This window comes from Zootoca vivipara, chromosome 14 (assembly GCF_965207765.1).
Source record: "Zootoca vivipara chromosome 14, rZooViv2.hap1.1, whole genome shotgun sequence".
NCBI classification, from domain to species: Eukaryota; Metazoa; Chordata; class Lepidosauria; order Squamata; family Lacertidae; genus Zootoca; species Zootoca vivipara.
Window position 1 is genome coordinate 32,571,231 of NC_142597.1, and position 17,375 is coordinate 32,588,605.

General features: G+C 45.6%; 1 protein-coding gene across 1 annotated transcript; it reads left to right on the forward strand.

Moving 5' to 3' along the window:
* Positions 1-270: 270 nt before the first annotated feature.
* On the forward strand, positions 271-17,169 carry MDH2 (malate dehydrogenase 2). The gene is made up of 9 exons (XM_035139831.3): positions 271-438; positions 5,333-5,501; positions 7,997-8,080; positions 9,969-10,078; positions 10,244-10,369; positions 12,642-12,719; positions 13,725-13,824; positions 15,976-16,127; positions 16,846-17,169. The coding sequence occupies exons 1-9, from the start codon at positions 373-375 to the stop codon at positions 16,975-16,977; spliced, it is 1,017 nt and encodes a 338-aa protein (XP_034995722.1). The 5' UTR covers positions 271-372; the 3' UTR covers positions 16,978-17,169.
* Positions 17,170-17,375: the final 206 nt, after the last annotated feature.

Sequence of the window (17,375 nt, forward strand, 5' to 3'; positions counted from 1 at the left end):
TGTGTGTGTGTGTGTGTGTGTGTGTGTGTAAGATTCCTCCACCACCGCCAAAATGTATTTTTGATTACTATATTAACACATATATCAAATATACAAAAATATTTTTAAAAAGTATATAAAAATTAATCAGATTCCCCGAGAGGTACATATATTGCGAGGCAGAGTGCAAAAACATCGCGAGAAAACGCGAGAGGGGCTTAAACTTTAACTGGGTGGGCGCGGCGAGCGTGAAAACGGAAAGCCCAAAGCGGCAAGAGACCGAGCTCTCGCGAGACAACGACAGCGAAGTCTCGCGGTGCCCTCGCTGCCTGGAGGTCGTTCCCGAAGGAGAAAGAAGCCGCCGACTTCCCACGCCGTTCGCAGCTGACGACCATGTTCTCCCGCCTCACCCGGCCCGCCTCCGTCGCGCTCCGCAGAGGGTTCGCCACCTCCTCCCAGGTAGTTGAAGCGGGGAGCCGACGGGGGCCCGTGAGGGTTACATGATGTGGGGCGACGCCGCGGCGGCAGCGAGTAGCCGTGGCTTGGGCCTGCTTGAATGAGAAAGTGCGCATGCGTTTGGGGTGTTCTGTGCTCGGCGCTGTGCAAGGCAGCCAGTTTCGGTGGCGCTGCACCCCGCGTGGTTACGAGGGCTGGTCGGCTGTTGCCCACTTGATTATTTTTTATTATTACTCTGCTGCATTTTAATCCAAGGAGCTCGAGATGGTGCACATGGTTCTCCCCCATCTCCATTTCATCCTCAAAACAACCCTGTGAGGTAGGTTAGGCTTAGAGGCAGTGACTGGCCCTCAAGGTCACCCAGAGAGCTTCATGCGAGAACTGGCCTCCCCCAGGTTTTTAACACCACACTGGCTCGGTGTTGGAGGTTATAGCTGACTTCATCTTTTCCCTTTGGGTTGGTTGGTGAATTCATTCAATCACATACACTTTCAAATGAGAGAGAAACTTCCTAATGTTGAGTGGAGGTGTGATCCATTCATCTGCATAACGTCTTAATAGGCGTTTATTTGCTGCAGCTTGCAGTCATTGCAGCTTTTATGTAAAATGCATTTAGCATATACAAACACAACTGAGCGGTAACGCTTTCAGATTCAGAATTATACAAAGGTAAGATTCAGAGAGCACCATGGGTGCTCCTTATTTTGAATAGCAGCTGCTGGAAATTTTGCAGTCTTTGCTGTTACTTGATTGTGTCTCTCCGCAAGGGGAAAAGTTGCATAAAAAACAGCTGTGTGTCCTGGATGAGACCATTATAATAAAAAACATTTTGTCTTATTTTGGTAATCCCCTTGATAAGTGTGGTAGTCTTCATTTTAAAATAATTTGTTTTAATTCATTTTATTTATTCACACCAAGAGCCAATGTGCTGTAGTGGTTAGAGTGTCAGACCAGGACCTGGGAGATACCAGGGTTCAAATCCCCACAGCCATGAAGCCATGACCTTGGGCCAGTCACTGCCTCTCAGGTTAACCTGCCTCACAGACTTCTTGTGGGAATTAAATTGAGAAGAGGAGAAAAATATATGCCACGTCAAGCTGTTAGGAGAGAAAAAAGGTGTAGGATAAATGCAGTAAATAAATTAAATTTTATTTCCAGAAGGAATCTATGACCTCTGACAAGATAAGATAAGATAAGATATCTTTATTGTCATTGTCCCCTTGCTACATCCACTCAGATAAAGCATTCCGCATAATCCAAAATTACAAAAAGCTAATTAAAAACAGTAAATATACTACAAAATAACAAGTAAAATAAGATGACTTCAAAGTCCGGGCTTTCCATTTAAGGCCAAAATTGCTCTAGAGAAGAAACTGTTCCTGAGACGGCTCGTTCTTGCCTACATTGTTCTATATCTCCGTCCCGATGGCAGGAGCTGAAAGAAATGGTGACCAGGGTGCGTTGGATCTCTTGATATATCTAGTGCTTTTCTATGGCACCTGGTGGTGTAAATTTGTTCTAAGGTGGTGAGTGAGCAGCCAATAATGCTCTCTGCTGTTTTAATAATTCTACACAGCCCTGCTCTGTCCTGGGAAGTACAGCTTCCGTACCACACACATAAACCGTACGTGAGCACGCTCTGTATGGCACAGTGATAGAAGGCAAGCAGCAGCTTTTGTGGAAGATGGTTTTTCCTTAAAATTCTCAAAAAATACAGTCTCTGCTGCGCCTTCTTCACAAGCCCCCTTGTATTAACACTCCAGGACAGATCCTCCTGTAACTCAGTGCCTAGAAATCTAAACGTTGTTACCCTCTCCACACAAATTCCGTCAATCAAGAGTGGCTGGACCTCGTTCTTCTGTCTCCTAAAGTCCACCACAAGCTCCTTAGTTTTCTTTGTGTTTATGAGCAAGTTGTTGACTCTGCACCACTGTCAGCCGCTCCACCTCATCTCTATACTCAGTTTCACCCTCCTTATCCTTATCTTCCTTATCAGAGATGAGCCCGATCACGGTTGTGTCATCTGCAAATTTGACAACCCTATTTCTAGGGTGGGCAGCGACACAATCATATGTATAAAGAGTATAAAGGAGCGGACTAAGCACACATCCTTGTGGTGTTCCTGTGTTAGTCCTAAGCATGTTTGACATATAAGGGCCCAACCGGATGATGTTTGTTGACCTAAATGTTTTTTAATTGATCGGGTCTCTTGACTAAGGCTCTAGAAGTCTTGGTGAGTAAACTATTGGGAATGGAGGAATGTGCTTCTGGAGTAGAGGAAGAGAACTGCTTGTTGAAAGTCCACTGGTAGGATCTTCAGTAAATTGCTTAGTTTGAATAGCTGCCTATTAGCCCAGCAAGATGTGAAAAGCCAGTTCAGATAAAGATTTGGGCTAATACTGTGTTTTAAATCCCATTTAGATGGTAGGAAGTGGGTGGCGCTGTGGTCTAAACCACTGAGCCTCTTGGTCCCAGCTCCTGCCAACCTAGCAGTTTGAAAGCACGCAAAAAAAATGCAAGTATGTAAATACCTTCTGGCGGGAAGGTAAACAGCGTTTCCGTGCACTGCTCAGGTTTTGCCAGAATCAGCTTAGTCATGCTGGCCACATGACCCGGAAAAACTGCGGACAAACGCCGGCTCCCTCGGCCTGTAAAGCGAGATGAGCGCCACAACCCCAGTCGTCTGCGACTGGACTTAACTGTCCGGGGTCTTTTACCTTTACCTTTTTAGATGGTAGGAATTGCATGACCCTTTTGCAGATGACTGAGCAGAGGCTAGATTGAAAAAGAAATGTGGAGGAACATGCATTGGCAGTGCCATTATGGGGTGTTAATCAAACTAGTGATGGAGGAGCACAAGTCAGGCTAGCATGGTTGGAAGGTTTGCTGAGGAAGTGAGTCTTGTTTCGTTGGGGGACCAGGGTGGAAGGAGCAAGACTTGGAGGTGTGTGTTGGTGGAGGGGCAGGTTCCTGATGGCAGGTGATCTTATGGTCAATAAAGTTTCATGGCATTGTCTACAGTCTACACCACTTCCTTTTAGCTTGATGCGCCTCTCAAAATAACACAAGGACTCTCATCCTGTTACTTTTTTTTTTTTTTTGCTTTGTCCCTGATCAGTGCTCTGCTTCTTGGTTGTTTGCCAAGAAAGCACTTCATTAACAAGTTCAGGCCTTGCAGTTAATTTGTACAAATGTCTTGCAACATCCCTCATCCTGGCCACTTTCCAGACCTTTCACCCTTCCAAGTCAGGGCCTTTTGCAACTCCCACCTACTAAGGGTAACATTTCTGCTCATTTCTTTTCAGGGTTGGGGGCTCTCCTGTTCTTGCACAATTGCTGCTAGTACTTCCCACTGGGGCAAGAACACTCCATTCTGAATCATCTGTGTTCGCTGCAGAAAGCTTTGCAATATCACTGGCACCTGATTACCTACATTAAATTCCTGGGCTTTGCAGAGGGAGGGAGGTGGAAGACAGAATCTGTTACTCTTCAGTTCACTGCTAGCCTTAAACTTGAAGAGCTTTTGCTCGTGCCTGTTACTTTTTGTCAACTTTCCCCCTTTTGCTCTGCTTAATTCTATTTATTAAAAGATTTATAGCCAGACTTTCATTATGAAATAACAAGACAGTTAATAGGCTAAAATCAGTACTGTACAATAAACAAGTAAAAGACAAAGAAGCACATGGAAGTAATTGGAGAACTTGGCAGTGGCTTAACTTTTCCTTGGCCCAGAGGATAGAAGTCTCTCTTGTCTATCAGCAAAGCTGCTTACAAGTCTCCTATGGTCCCTAATCAATTACAGCTAATATATAGTGGGGAATTCTTAAAGAAATGAAGGAGAAAGGTTTGGTGCTCAATTTCCAGCAGGATTTAGCTCCTGAGTTTTGGGCAACTCTTGTCCTGATTGTGCTTTGGGTGACGCTAGTTAATTTCTTCTCTACAAGTTAGTGGTCAGAAAGCAGGGCATTGTTTTGGATATGACAAAATGGGTGGGGGCTCTAAATCACCTTTAGGCTAATATTTTCTGCTGCTTTTAATCCTCCCGATGTTAAGAAGTGGTAATGTGAATAGAGAAGTGTTTTGCTGAGGCTGTCTATTCTTATTGTATCTTATTTATACCATGCTTTTGGCATTCATGGTGTCTTTCAGGGTTACATAGGTCCCTGCTTTCAAGCAGTATACTGTCTAAAACAGTGGGGAAAATTTAGAGGCAGAGAGAGGCAAGGGTACTGTAGCAAGAGAAGAACATTGGCACATGCCAGTCCCCTTATTTAAAGTTTGGTCGTTGTTGGGGATGAGGGATAAGCCAAGCCAGAGTCTGTGCTGAACAAGTGTGGCTTAAGGAAGGATTTGAAGGAAATGCAATAAGCTGCATAATTTTTTTTTACAGAAACTCCCATATAGGATATAGGGTGCTCTTCCAAATTTGAGATCTTTAATTCCAGGAAGGTTACAAATTCTAACCAGAGAATACCAATTTGCTTGGCTATTGCCATAAACATATAAAGTAATTTGTATACTGATCTCTGGTGTATGTTCAAAAACTTTTCCTTAGATGGGGAAAATACTTAGACCTCTGGTGCTTGGGATAACCGGGGTACTGTTTTGTATGTCTGGAAGTGAGGCAGGAACTGTTGGGTGATGAAGCGAGATTTGGACTTACGCTGTATGGCAGCATTTGCCAAGCTGGTACCCTCCAGAAGTTTTGCACTACAGCCAGCACAGGGCATCCAGGCTGTCATGCAAGCTTCAGGTGTTCTTCGTGTTATGATGAAGGATGTGATGTGACCATGTAAAGTTTTGGGAAGCTCTGCACAAGAGCATCACTTCACCACTTCTGGTTAGTGCCTGAGAATATTCAATTTTAAATCATTTTCTTCTCTTTGCCTGCTCTTAGAACAATGCTAAGGTGGCCGTGCTTGGTGCTTCTGGTGGCATTGGCCAACCTCTCTCTCTCCTACTGAAGAACAGCCCCTTAATCAGTCGCCTCAACCTCTATGATATCGCCCACACTCCTGGTGTAGCAGCTGACCTCAGCCACATCGAAACGAGAGCTGAAGTGAAAGGTATGAGTTGCTGGTTAAACTTCTGGCCTAGTGCTCTGTGTTTATATATAATTTGTGTGCTCCTAATCCACAGCATTTATAGATGTAGTTGGTTGTAAGAACCCATAATGGATACGTGTTCCCCAGAACTAGAGTGAGCCAAAGCTGACAGAAGGCACTTTGTGCCACCTGAGCTTCAAGCAACATTGATGGATTCAGAAGTACCCCTATGCAGGTACATCCGGTCCAGGGAACCACCCGCTAACCGTGTTTCAGTTTTATCTGGCTTGAGCTTCAGATTATCCTGTCCATTGCTTTCTCTAAATGATTGTAATTCATAACAGGAGCAGGGAACCTGTAGATGTGGATTAACGTGGACTCCCAGTGCCATAGCCACTATGGTCAGTGGTCAGAAATTGATGGGGCTTTGTAGTACAGCAGCAACTAGAGGATCCTGGGTTCCCACCTCTGATTCATAGCCAACCTCCCATGCATCCGGTCTAGGGAACAGCCCACTAACAGTGCCTCAGTCTTATCTGGATTGAGCTTCAGTTTGTTGGCTTTCATCCAGTCCATTGAAGCAAGACAACAGTCTTGCACATCCACTGCCGATATAAAGGAGAAGTAGAGCTGTGTGTCATCAGCATATTGCCCAATGCAAGGAATACACACTTTAGATTCTCCCCACCCCACAAAACTGGACAGAGATCCTGGAGGGGGAGAGAATTTCTATATACAGCAACTCCCCTTCTCCAACCCTCAAGTCTGCCCTGGTGCTGCATCGAGTACCTAGGTGAGCACAGCCAGGTAGGACCAAATATGGGCTTTAGGCTGATAAATGTTCCCCACCCCTACAGTAATCCATAGTTTAGCATTGCAAGAATGAACTGCAGTGAGCCATTGGTTTGGGTGCTTCTCTGGTGTGGCTGTAGAAATAGATTGCTGTGCTGAAAAAACTAGAAAAGTATTGGGCTACCTACCACTACAGGCTTCCCACAAATGTACTTGCCTAGTGGGAAAGTGTGTGTGAGGTCTTGGAAAAAGTTCCTGTTCTTCTCTGCTTTGGAAAAGGTGGAGATGCTTGTCATACTTGTGGTTGGACAAAGGGTGTTCAGGCTGGTGATGTGGCATCAGTGTGATTTGTGTTTATTGCAAAGGCATATCTGTGCCAAAGTGCAAACTCATGAATGCTCTGGAGTATAGAACAAGGGAGAGCAGGGTGGTTCCTTTTTTGTGTTGTAGCTGTTAGCAGAGTTGAAGGTTTAGCCTCATCCTTCCATTTCCCACCATGAATCATGTTTGTGGGAGGTGGAACCACAGTGACAGAGAATCTCTGCTTATCTACCTCTCCTGATCTACCTCTGCCCTCTTATTCCTAGAGGACATTGTAAGAAATGCAAGTTTGTGTGTGTGCGGCTGCAGTGGCTATGAATCTCGCCATGAGTTCCTCTTTCCCTGTTGGAAGGTTGCTTAGAGAGAAACACATTCCCATTTGCAGTATCCCACACTCTGAATTGAGCAAGCAGCAAAGAGTGGTCCATTGTTTGTCCTCCACAGTAACCCAATCTCTGTGTTGGGAAGGACAAAGCTTCAGTCACACTCAACTGCAGGTTTAATTAAAAATGATATAAAGCTTATGGAGAGGCTTCTGTTGGTTGGTTCTTGAGCTTGATCAGCTCAGAGCTCTTTGTAGGACACCCCCCCCTCCCGGTCTGAATATGCCTTCCCAATTTGAGTAAGTGAAGTGAAGTTGGCTGGCTAGCTTGCTTGACATGCTATCGTCTGCTGCTCCATGAAGCTCTTAATCTGCCTATATTTGTGCCCCATTGAGGATCAGTTTATAGTGCTGTTAATAAAGCCATAAAGGGTTTGGAACCCACTTACCTGAAGAGGCATCTTGGGCTGCCCATGTCTTAAGATGAAGGTTAAGACATTTTTATTTATCCAGATATTTTAATTTGTGTAATCTTCAGGGTGAATATTTCAATGTTGATTCCCGATGTTAGCGTGCGTTGTCTTAAGTTTTAATTATAAATGATGTATTGGGTTTTAGTTAAGTGTATTGTCTATATCAGGCATCCCCAAACTTCAGCCCTCCAGATGTTTTGGACTACAATTCCCATCATCCCTGACCACTGGTCCTGTTAGCTAGGGATCATGGGAGTTGTAGGCCAAAACATTTGGAGGGCCACAGTTTGGGGATGCCTGGTCTATATTGTCAAAATCTGTTTAGGTGAAGGGTGGTATAGAAATGTGTTAAGTACAGTATTGACTGGAAGCTGCAAGGTGCTGCATCTTGATGCAATGGAATACTGCTCCAGGATGCTACTTTTAAAATAAACAGTAGGAAAAAAGTTAGCTTCATCAACAGCAAATTCCTAAGCACCGCTCATGTTGTGGTCTAAATGTGTCTTCAGTTCCTGCACACACACATAATTCAGCATGTTGAATTCATCTGGATGAATGATCTGCCAATAGAAAAGTGTAAATACAGCTATCTCTTTTTTTCACTTCAGGTTTCCTGGGACCCGAGCAATTGCCAGAGTCTCTGAAGGGCTGTGAAGTTGTTGTTATTCCAGCCGGTGTTCCTAGAAAGCCGGGTAAGTCTTTTAATCTACAGAAATTCTAAAGGGGTGCCAAGTCGCGTGTGATTGTTGGGTGACTGCACCTGGCATCTCCCGGTGCCCCTGTTGAGGCACACAACTTTGTGCCTGAGGAATAGGTATAGTATTCCGGGACAACTCGTACCTCTGCCTCCCCTGGTAGGCCATTGATCAAAACAGTTCCTGCTTGAGCTTCTATTAGACTCAAAGGGCTGTGCATAAGTCTTCTCTTGGTGGCTGTTTAGTGAAGCTGGAATAAAGCGCTTGACACCTTGTATTTTATTTTTATTTATTGTATACAATTATTTATATCCTGCTTTCTGAGGCAGCTTACAGGAAACATTTAACTGCATTTTTAGAAACCACAGTAAACAATGTCAGCATGCATAGACCGTAACTGGGAGTCTTCCCACAGGGCAGTTGGCAGGAGAATGGCCTGAGGAGAAAGCTCAGCAAACTTAAAATAGCTTGTAATATTTTATTAATTCCCTCCCTCTCTATTCTCCAGGCTTCTCCCAGTTGCCATAGGAAGGCCCATAACTCAGTGGTAGAGCAGCTGCTTTGACTGCAGAAGGGCCGTTGTTCAATCCTTGGCATATCTAGGACTGGGAGAGATGGATGCCTGAGACCCTGGAGAGCCACCACTAGTCCAGGTGTAAATAATACTGAGCTAGACTGACCTTTGGTTCAACTCTCCATATAAGGCAGTTTCCTATGTTCCCTTAATTTGTTACCTTGTTCAACATTTGCTAGCCTGAATTCCTTCCTGCAGACCTTCAGTGCTTCTAAACCCCACAGTCCAAGAATGTTTGGCGGGGAGGAGAGAGGTAGGCTGGAGCCCTTTTAGGCAGTGCAAAGTCTGTTTTTCCTTGAAATACTTCCCCACTGGTTGTGCCTCCTGCCACTGTCTCCATCTGACACTTGAGAACTTTGCTCTTGGGCTACCCAATGCTGCAGGCATCCACAGACATGCTTGCCAACTTCTGGCAACCATGCCTTTTAATTTAAATTTGTCAAGAGCTCCTGCCCTCTTCTCAAACCTTGGGGGGGGGGAATCAGTGTGAGGCCTTGGGGAGAGACCCTGCTCTTTCTTCAGCTTTGGGGAGGTATGCTTTGTTTGGCATTCAAAGTGGTTCAGTGCAGTGCAGCTGAATTCTGACCTTCAACCCAGCTTGCAGTTGGGAAGAAAGGCGGAGACCTTCTGCAGAATTACACTGCGCCTCAGAGGTACTTGGAGCACTCAGTGTGAAATTGCCACCAGGGGCGTCATTCCTCCCTCCACTCTGGAGGGGATCAGGAGGAGCCGAATTTTTTGCTGCCTGCTGCTGCCGGGGGGGGGGGGTGGTGCTTCAGCCTACTCTGTTCCATGCTGGCAACCAGAGATGGTTGAAGTGCAGTTGTGTTGCAGACAAGGGAGGCACCTGCCTTTTCCTGGGGCATGTATGTCAACAGCACAGGTGGAGCCTCTTTTTCAGCCCAGGGACTTCATTCCCTCATGGGCAGCCTTCTGCCAGTCAGTGATGGGCAGGTCAATGGATATACAACTCTTCTTTTGGTGTGGTAGACTACATTCCAGCCATGCAAAAGTCTCCACATCTCTCCATTGCCCTTCTAGGCAAGCAAAGAGGCATTAGCACAGTTCAAAGGCACTCGTGGTGGATGTGTAGCAGGAGCAGAGAGAGGCATGGCCTAGGGAGTGCCGTGAGGGCCAGAGGGATATGGAGGGCCGCATTCATCTCAGACTCTCAGGTCCCCTGCCTCTGGTGTAAAGTTCCCAGCTGGGGACTTACCTTAAGTGTACCTATGATGTGATTTCTCTTTATCTGAATGGGGGTTAGATAGATACTGGAAAGCAGCTAATAAGTTTCTCCACTGTGCTCTGTAGGCATGACCCGTGATGACCTTTTCAACACGAATGCCACTATTGTTGCAAACCTGGCTGCCGCTTGTGCCCAGCACTGCCCTGAAGCCATGATCTGTGTGATTGCAAATCCGGTAAGCAAATTCCAGCCTCCCTTTGCTGGGAGTAAAGGAGTGCAGTGTGTCTTGACAGTAGCCAGATTGAGAAACAGGTGTGTGCCTTTCTCTCTCTTCTCTCCTGATATAGAGGGAGCTTTTGTGCATTTAAAGGGGCAATGATTTTTTTTCTTCCCCTTTCAGGTCAATTCTACCATCCCAATTACTTCTGAGGTCTTTAAGAAGCATGGGGTATACAACCCCAACAAAATTTTCGGCGTCACAACACTGGACATTGTCCGAGCAAACACTTTTGTGGCTGAACTGAAGGTATGTTGTTGCAGTCTGGGCTCACATTTGGCATTCAGGACTCCACTAATGTCCTTAGGTATCGCTGTAGCATAAGGATTTGTGGTGATGGGACTTCGCCAGATTCCTGTCTGTGGTACAGGTCCAATTAGAAAATGAAATTTTGACTCTGTCCTTTCGTAAGCCCAAGTCCTTGAGCTGCCTCCACCCCTGCCAGAAATGGCTCTACTGTAGAAAAGGTACCTGGATTTTAATTTTCTTAAACCAGTTTTTAATGCTACAAACTTGGTTACTGAGTACAGATTTGGGACGTGTCTTCCAGCATGTGGATAATCTAAACAAGGGACTGTGAACAGAATCCTGGTTCAGAGAGTAGCAGCTGCAGGAGGGAGTAGCCAGTCGAGAGGGCAAATCATATTGCACCTAAGCAGGGGCAGCCAACGTGGTGCCCTCTGGATATTGTTGAACTGTTGTTGAACAACAGCTGGATTCCTTGTACCCTTTAATCTTTCCTCTGCAACTACAGAGGGCTGAATCAAACCTATAAAAATTACAAGCTGCCATGCCCAGCAGGCTGTTGGCTGGGTGGCAAACACCCTGCCGTGGGCGGCACATTAGCTGTTACTTGGGTGATTTGGCATTCAACAGCCTGGTTGCTGCCTCAATGTCTGCTAGGATCAACACCCTAACCTTAGACTCTGCGGGTCCTGTTCTCTGCCTGTCCAGTCACAAAGCAGAAGAAGGCAGCTTGACGTTTCAACACTCTGTGATCTCTTTGCCAGCTAGGCACACTTTGTGAAAGACATGGAAGGCCTATTGTCCTGGGCCAAAGAAAATCAGATCTCTGGCCAGCTGCTGTCTGTTGAAACAGAACAGCATGTCCTCCCTTCACCTTGGCATAAGGTTGCAGGGATAATAAATAGAAATCCTATGATGTAGTTTTGATTTACTCCTCTGCACTTCGGCTGCAGGCCAAAACATTTCCAGATTATCTTCTGCATATTATTAACCCGCTCTTGGGGTTGGGAAGAAGCGGTGGCCGAAGAACCTCTGAGCGCAGTTCAGTGGCACAGATTGTGGGTTCAAGTGCTCAGCTGTATTTCCAGAAATTAGGCCTCTCAAATCTGTGCTCATTGTTCTTTTGCAGCCAGGGCCCTTTAAATACCTGCTTTTTCTCAGGGTTGCAGGGTTGGGTTACCTTGATGTTTCTGTTCTGCCCCCATCTGCAGTTCATTTGCATTTTGCAAATTAAATTTAGTATCGCTATATTTTACAAAGGTTTTTACCTTTTACCACTTATTTTTGGGAAGGAAAGATAGGCATGGGAATTAGGAGAGACAGAATGGCAGAGGTGCTAGAGCAGGCACCCCCAAACTGCGGCCCTCCAGATGTTTTTGGCCTACAACTCCCATGATCCCTAGCTAACAGGACCAGTGGTCAGGGAAGATGGGAATTGTAGTCCAAAACATCTGGAGGGCCGAAGTTTGGGGATGCCTGTGCTAGAGCCTCACTTTTTATCACGCCCAAGTCTTAACCGGACATTTCCCACTAATTCGAGTGTTTCTCAGTTCCATGAGAGATGGGAACTCCCCCACCCCCACCACCCAATCATAAAATGAAAGTCAGGATCTTGGGAATATTGGTTCTGTATCATCACAATCCATCTGCAAGTGCAGAGAGCATGTACATATCATTTAATTTTTTTAAAAAAGAAAAGTATGTTCCGTCAACAACATGCATCAGATCATTTCCAGAATGGAAGTGGATATACTAATCTTTGGCTGTGTTCACACCATATATGTAAAGCACTGTGATACCACTTTAAGCCAGCATGACCTCCCCCAATGAATCCTGGCAGATGTAGTTTTTTAATAGTGCTGACTGTTGTTAGGAGGCTCCCTATTCCTCTTCTCAGACTACAATTCCCAGAGTTCCATGGGAAGAGGATTGGCTTTTAAATCACTGTGAAGTTTAGCTCTCTGAGGGGAATAGGAGTTTCCGTAACAATTCTCATCGACCTCAAAAAAACTACAACTCCCAGGATTCTTTGAGGGAAGCCATGATGGTCATAGTGCTTTCTCCTAACCCGTCTGGCTACCTGCCCATCGCTAGGCACAAGTTTAAAGGGCTGGTGCACTTGCAATACAATTGTGTCTGCTGGCCTTATTAGTTCATAGGATTGCTGCTGATTGTGGCAGAGACAGTGTGCCAATTCCTACTTCTCAATGAGCCCATCCAGCTTGTTGCAGATGTTGACTACAGATTCTTGCTGAAACCTGGCTCTCTTCCACAGGGCTTGGATCCAGCTCGTGTAAACGTCCCTGTGATCGGCGGCCATGCAGGAAAGACCATCATCCCTCTGATTTCTCAGGTTTGTGTTAGAGTCCTAACTGTTCCAGAGTCTCATGATGGCTCTGGAAAAGTTGCCTGTGTGTATATGTGAGAAAAGTGTCTGTTATCGTCTTCTAGGAGAGTTTGGCTATGAATGGGAAGGGAAAGGCTTATGTGACCAATTGGAAAGAGAAACTGAAAGCACTACAGTCAGTCTCATTTTAGGGCATGCGATGGTGAGTTCAGAGGGGGCATGCACAGGAGGCAGTGATGGCTATTTGGGTGGCTTTAAAAGAGAATTGGATAAATTCCTGGAGGAGAGGGCTATTGATGGCTACTAGCCTTGATGACTATGCTCTGCCTCCACAGTTGGAGGCAGCCATGCTTCTAAATAGCAGTTTCTGGAAACCACAGGAAGGGGAGAGTGCTCTTGCGCTCAGATCCTGCTTGCTGGTTTCCCACAAGCTACTGTTTGGCCACACTGAGAACAGGGTGCTAAACTAGCTGGACCATTGGTGTGCTCCAGCAGGCTCTTTTGTTCTTGCACGTTAAAATTCTCCTGATCGACTGATGACAAAATTCTGCATTGGGAGCTCAGTGACAGTCGATGCCAGAAGCTTGAAGTCAGTGGCTGTCAGCTGATAGGCACTTCCTTCAGGCTCTACTTCCTGCAAGATTTGGGTATGCTACTGATTTCCCCATGGGGACAAGCGAGTGTGATTTGGAGGAAACATCCTTGTGGGCCAGATAGGAATCTCCGTTGAGCCTCATTCGACCTGCAGGCTGGAGATTCCCCACCCATGTTGTTGTATCCAGCCAAACTCTACTTGGGAGTCAACCCATGGATACCAGCAAACCTGAGTTATGTCATTTAATTTCAGTGGGTCTCCTCTGAATGTGACACATGTTGGAGACAACCCTTAATCTTATAAATGCTTAAGCAGGGTACATGTAACGCTCGTTTAAAATAATTTTAATAAAATAAACAAAACTTAATATATGACTCATACATGGGTGAATCATAAATCTATTCCTCCTCTTACAGTGTACACCCAAAGTAGATTTCCCTCAGGACCAGTTGACAGCCCTTACTGGGAGGATTCAGGAGGCTGGGACAGAGGTTGTCAAGGCAAAAGCAGGTGCAGGTAGGTTGACTCATGGGAACGTTCCCCCTCTGGATTCCCATGTAGTATCCTTAAATGGGGCAGTGTTTCCAGTGGGGCTTAGTGAGTTATCTCCTGCAGATGTCCTCCTTGTGCCCCTTCCTCACCAGGTGTTTTGCCAGCCAGCAGTGCAGCTTGTTGAGCTTGTTGTTCTTGTCCAGCTGGACTGATCCCTCTCCCAGCCCAGCAACCACAAAGGAAGCAGGTGAAAATGCTACAGCTGAGGCGAGAGTGTTGAGCTTCCCTTCAGCTCTGCAGTCCCAAAATAGCTGGCAGCTGGGAGTGTTCTTTGTGGCAGGGCCAGTGGAAGCAATGTCCCTACAGTTTCTTAATCTGACCAGTGGATGGAGTTTAGACTGGTCCCCCCCCCCGGCCTTCATATTCTTCCTGAGAGACAAAGTGGTGCGATGTCCCAGTGACCCTTGTTCCCATTCAGTGAAACTTTAGACACTTCATAAAGGGCTGTGTGAGACGGTTATTGCCATGAAGGTGACAATCCAGATTTTAAGACATGACATGAAAGGAAAAAGGAAAAGGAGTAAGGTGTAAAAGGAACAAAGTTCCTATAAGGGCCATCTGAAATGGGGGGAAATGGTTCAGGAGGAGGAGGACCCATATAGTGGCTGGTATGTAGTTCAGCTGATGAGTGTGGGTTTCTACTGTCTCATCTCCCATTGCTGCAGATGAATTCAGTATTTTGCAATCTTTAAAGCGGGGGTGGGTAACCTGTGGTCCTCCAGGTGTTATCAGACTCTACCCCCCCCCAAAAAATAATAATCCCAGGCTATTGACCATACTGGCTGCTGGGAGTTGGGAGTCCAACCACATCTAGCGGAGGGCCACAGATGTTTCTCTCTCTTGTCTTAAAGCAACCCTGTTTAGTGGGGGAGGAGTATTACTGTCCTTGTATTGCATATCGGGGTATCCAGCGTGGTGCCGTCCAGATGTTGTTGGACTCTCAACTCCCATCAACCCCACCCAATGCGGTCAGTGGTTGGGGATGGTAGGCATTAGGAGTAAAAAATAATCAAGAGGGCACCATGTCAGCTATTACAGATGGGTAGCTGAGGCCGAGAGAGAATAGCTGGTCCATGGCAAAAGTGAGATTCAAATTCAGGACCCCTTGATTATTAGCTCATGTTGTTAGCTAGTAGGCTGCACCAGCATACACCTTCTGAGGCATGCTGTGTGCTGGGAAGCTTTGCTGTATTCCTTTTGGGGAAACAATTGGCCTGTGGGGGGCAGGGTTCACCACTGGAACATTTCCCACATCACTCTGGATGATGATGTGCAATATTTGAAAAAAACATTGTAATATTTAGAAAAGTGTTTCCTTTGTGAATATTATATAGGCTATAAGCGTTAAAAATAAGATTTTGAAGTAGATTTAGCAACGGTAGAATTTAAATAATTGGTTAATAGATTAAAGGTAAAGGTAAAGAGACACCTGACCATTAGGTCCATTCGTGACTGACTCTGGGGATGTGCGCTCATCTTGCATTATTGGCCGAGGGAGCCAGCATACAGCTTCCAGGTCATGTGGCCAGCATGACAAAGCCGCTTCTGGCAAACCAGAGCAGCACATGGAAACGTTGTTTACCTTCCCGCTGTAGCGGTTCCTATTTATCTACTTGCATTTTGACGTGCTTTCAAACTGCTAGGTTGGCAGGAGCTGGGACCAAGCAACGGGAGCTCACCCCGCCACAGGGATTCGAACCGCTGACCTTCTGATCAGCAAGCCCTAGGCTCAGTGGTTTAACCCACAGTGCCACCTGGAATAATTAAATTAAGATTTGGTTTTTAGATGATGGGGAATAAACTGCTAAATATGTATTATAATGAAAATCAGAAAGAAGGGAACGAGGGAAGTCATTTGATGATGTGAATGAAAATAAGGTTTATATAGGAAATGTTTTTATGTATTTTTGTTTTTAGTTTTGTTTTTTATTATTAGTTTGTTTGTTGCATTTTGTTCATTTATTGTTTGTTAGAAATGTTATTTGTTTGTGGTTGTTTCTTATAAAATGAATAAATATTTTATTTTATTTTTAATTGTGCTGGCATGATAGGTAGGTAGACCCCTTGTCTGTGTTCCTCCACGGTGTTGAATCTTTTCCCATTTCCCCCCAACAGGATCAGCCACGCTCTCTATGGCTTATGCTGGTGCACGGTTTGTTTTCTCCGTCCTGGATGCGATGAATGGGAAGGAGGGGGTCATTGAGTGCTCTTTCGTACGGTCAGAGGAAACTGAGTGCACATATTTCTCCACGCCACTGCTGTTTGGGGTATGGAGCTATGGTGACACTTGTGTCTATTTGCATATATGTGTAGAACACCTTCCAGCCACATGATTCTCGAATTCTGCCTCATCTTTTTATCTGACTTTTCAGGCATATATCTGTCACTGGCATTGTGTTTGAGAAGCCTTGGTCTCAGGCTCATAAACCTAAAAAGACAAGATACCCAAACTAGGGGAAGGGGGAGTGGAAGGAAAAAGGATAGAGGAGGGAGATAACTTTGACAATGCCAGAAGGAAGTGGTGGGTTGTGAACGGGCATTGAAATCCCTCTGGGGCCAGGCTAGGTGACCTTGCTTGGACAGAGAGAGAGCAGAGTTCAGGGCTGGGCAGATTTTGCAAAGGAGGTCTTCAGCATTACCCAACCCTAGGTAGTTTAGGGAAGCCTTCCCCAACCTCCATGTGTTTTTCCTGCTAGGACTGGAATTGTTGTCTTTTAAACATGGTGTGAATGTGGCCTTTGTAACAGAGACTTTTCCAGCTAAAGCAGGCACCCCCAAAATTCGGCCCTCCAGATGTTTTGGACTACAATTCCCATCATACCTGACCACTGGTCCTGTTAGCTAGGGATCATGGGAGTTGTAGGCAAAAACATCCGGAGGGCCGCAGTTAGAGGATGCCTGAGCTAAAGCAACATTTGTCTCTCTAGCGTCTGCTTCATTGTGCTAATCTCCCCGCCCCTCACTTCCCCTTTCCTTCCCTTTTAGAAAAACGGCATTGAGAAGAACCTAGGCATTGGCAAGATTTCTCCTTTTGAAGAGAAGATGGTGGCAGAGGCAGTTTCGGAGCTGAAAGCTTCCATCAAGAAAGGGGAAGAGTTCGCCAAGAGCATGAAGTGAAGATCTGTTGATGACAAAAGAAGAGAACTGAAGCCCCCTTAATTTATTTTAAGGTGCATCATGTCACTTTAAAGGCTCCCGGAGCAAAGCATTGAGTTCTGCTTCCAGGCCTTGATGTTAGCCCTGCCCTTTAAATCTGTTGATTGGAATTCCGTTCCTCAATTAAAAAACAACCTGTTTATTTTTCCCCAATGTGTTCCCTGGGTGTAACCAGTGTGTGGTGATGTGTGGGCGTGTGTATGGGCGTGTTCACATGCATGTGTTTTTGTGTGTTATCTGGACCTGTTCCCTAAAAGAGGCACCCCAAGATCAGTGCTTTGAGACTCAAGAGTTTTTCCGAAAGGAAGTTTTGGGGTTGTAGTAGGCTTATCCCCACATACCTCTGGGCAGTTGAGGTG

Excerpts from the sequence above, each read along its gene's own strand:
- MDH2 (XM_035139831.3), top strand. The coding sequence starts at position 373 with ATGTTCTCCCGCCTCACCCGGCCCGCCTCCGTCGCGCTCCGCAGAGGG. Across the intron at positions 10,370-12,641 it reads CTTTTGTGGCTGAACTGAAG|GGCTTGGATCCAGCTCGTGT; the intron begins GTATGTTGTTGC and ends TCTCTTCCACAG. Across the intron at positions 12,720-13,724 it reads TCATCCCTCTGATTTCTCAG|TGTACACCCAAAGTAGATTT; the intron begins GTTTGTGTTAGA and ends CTCCTCTTACAG.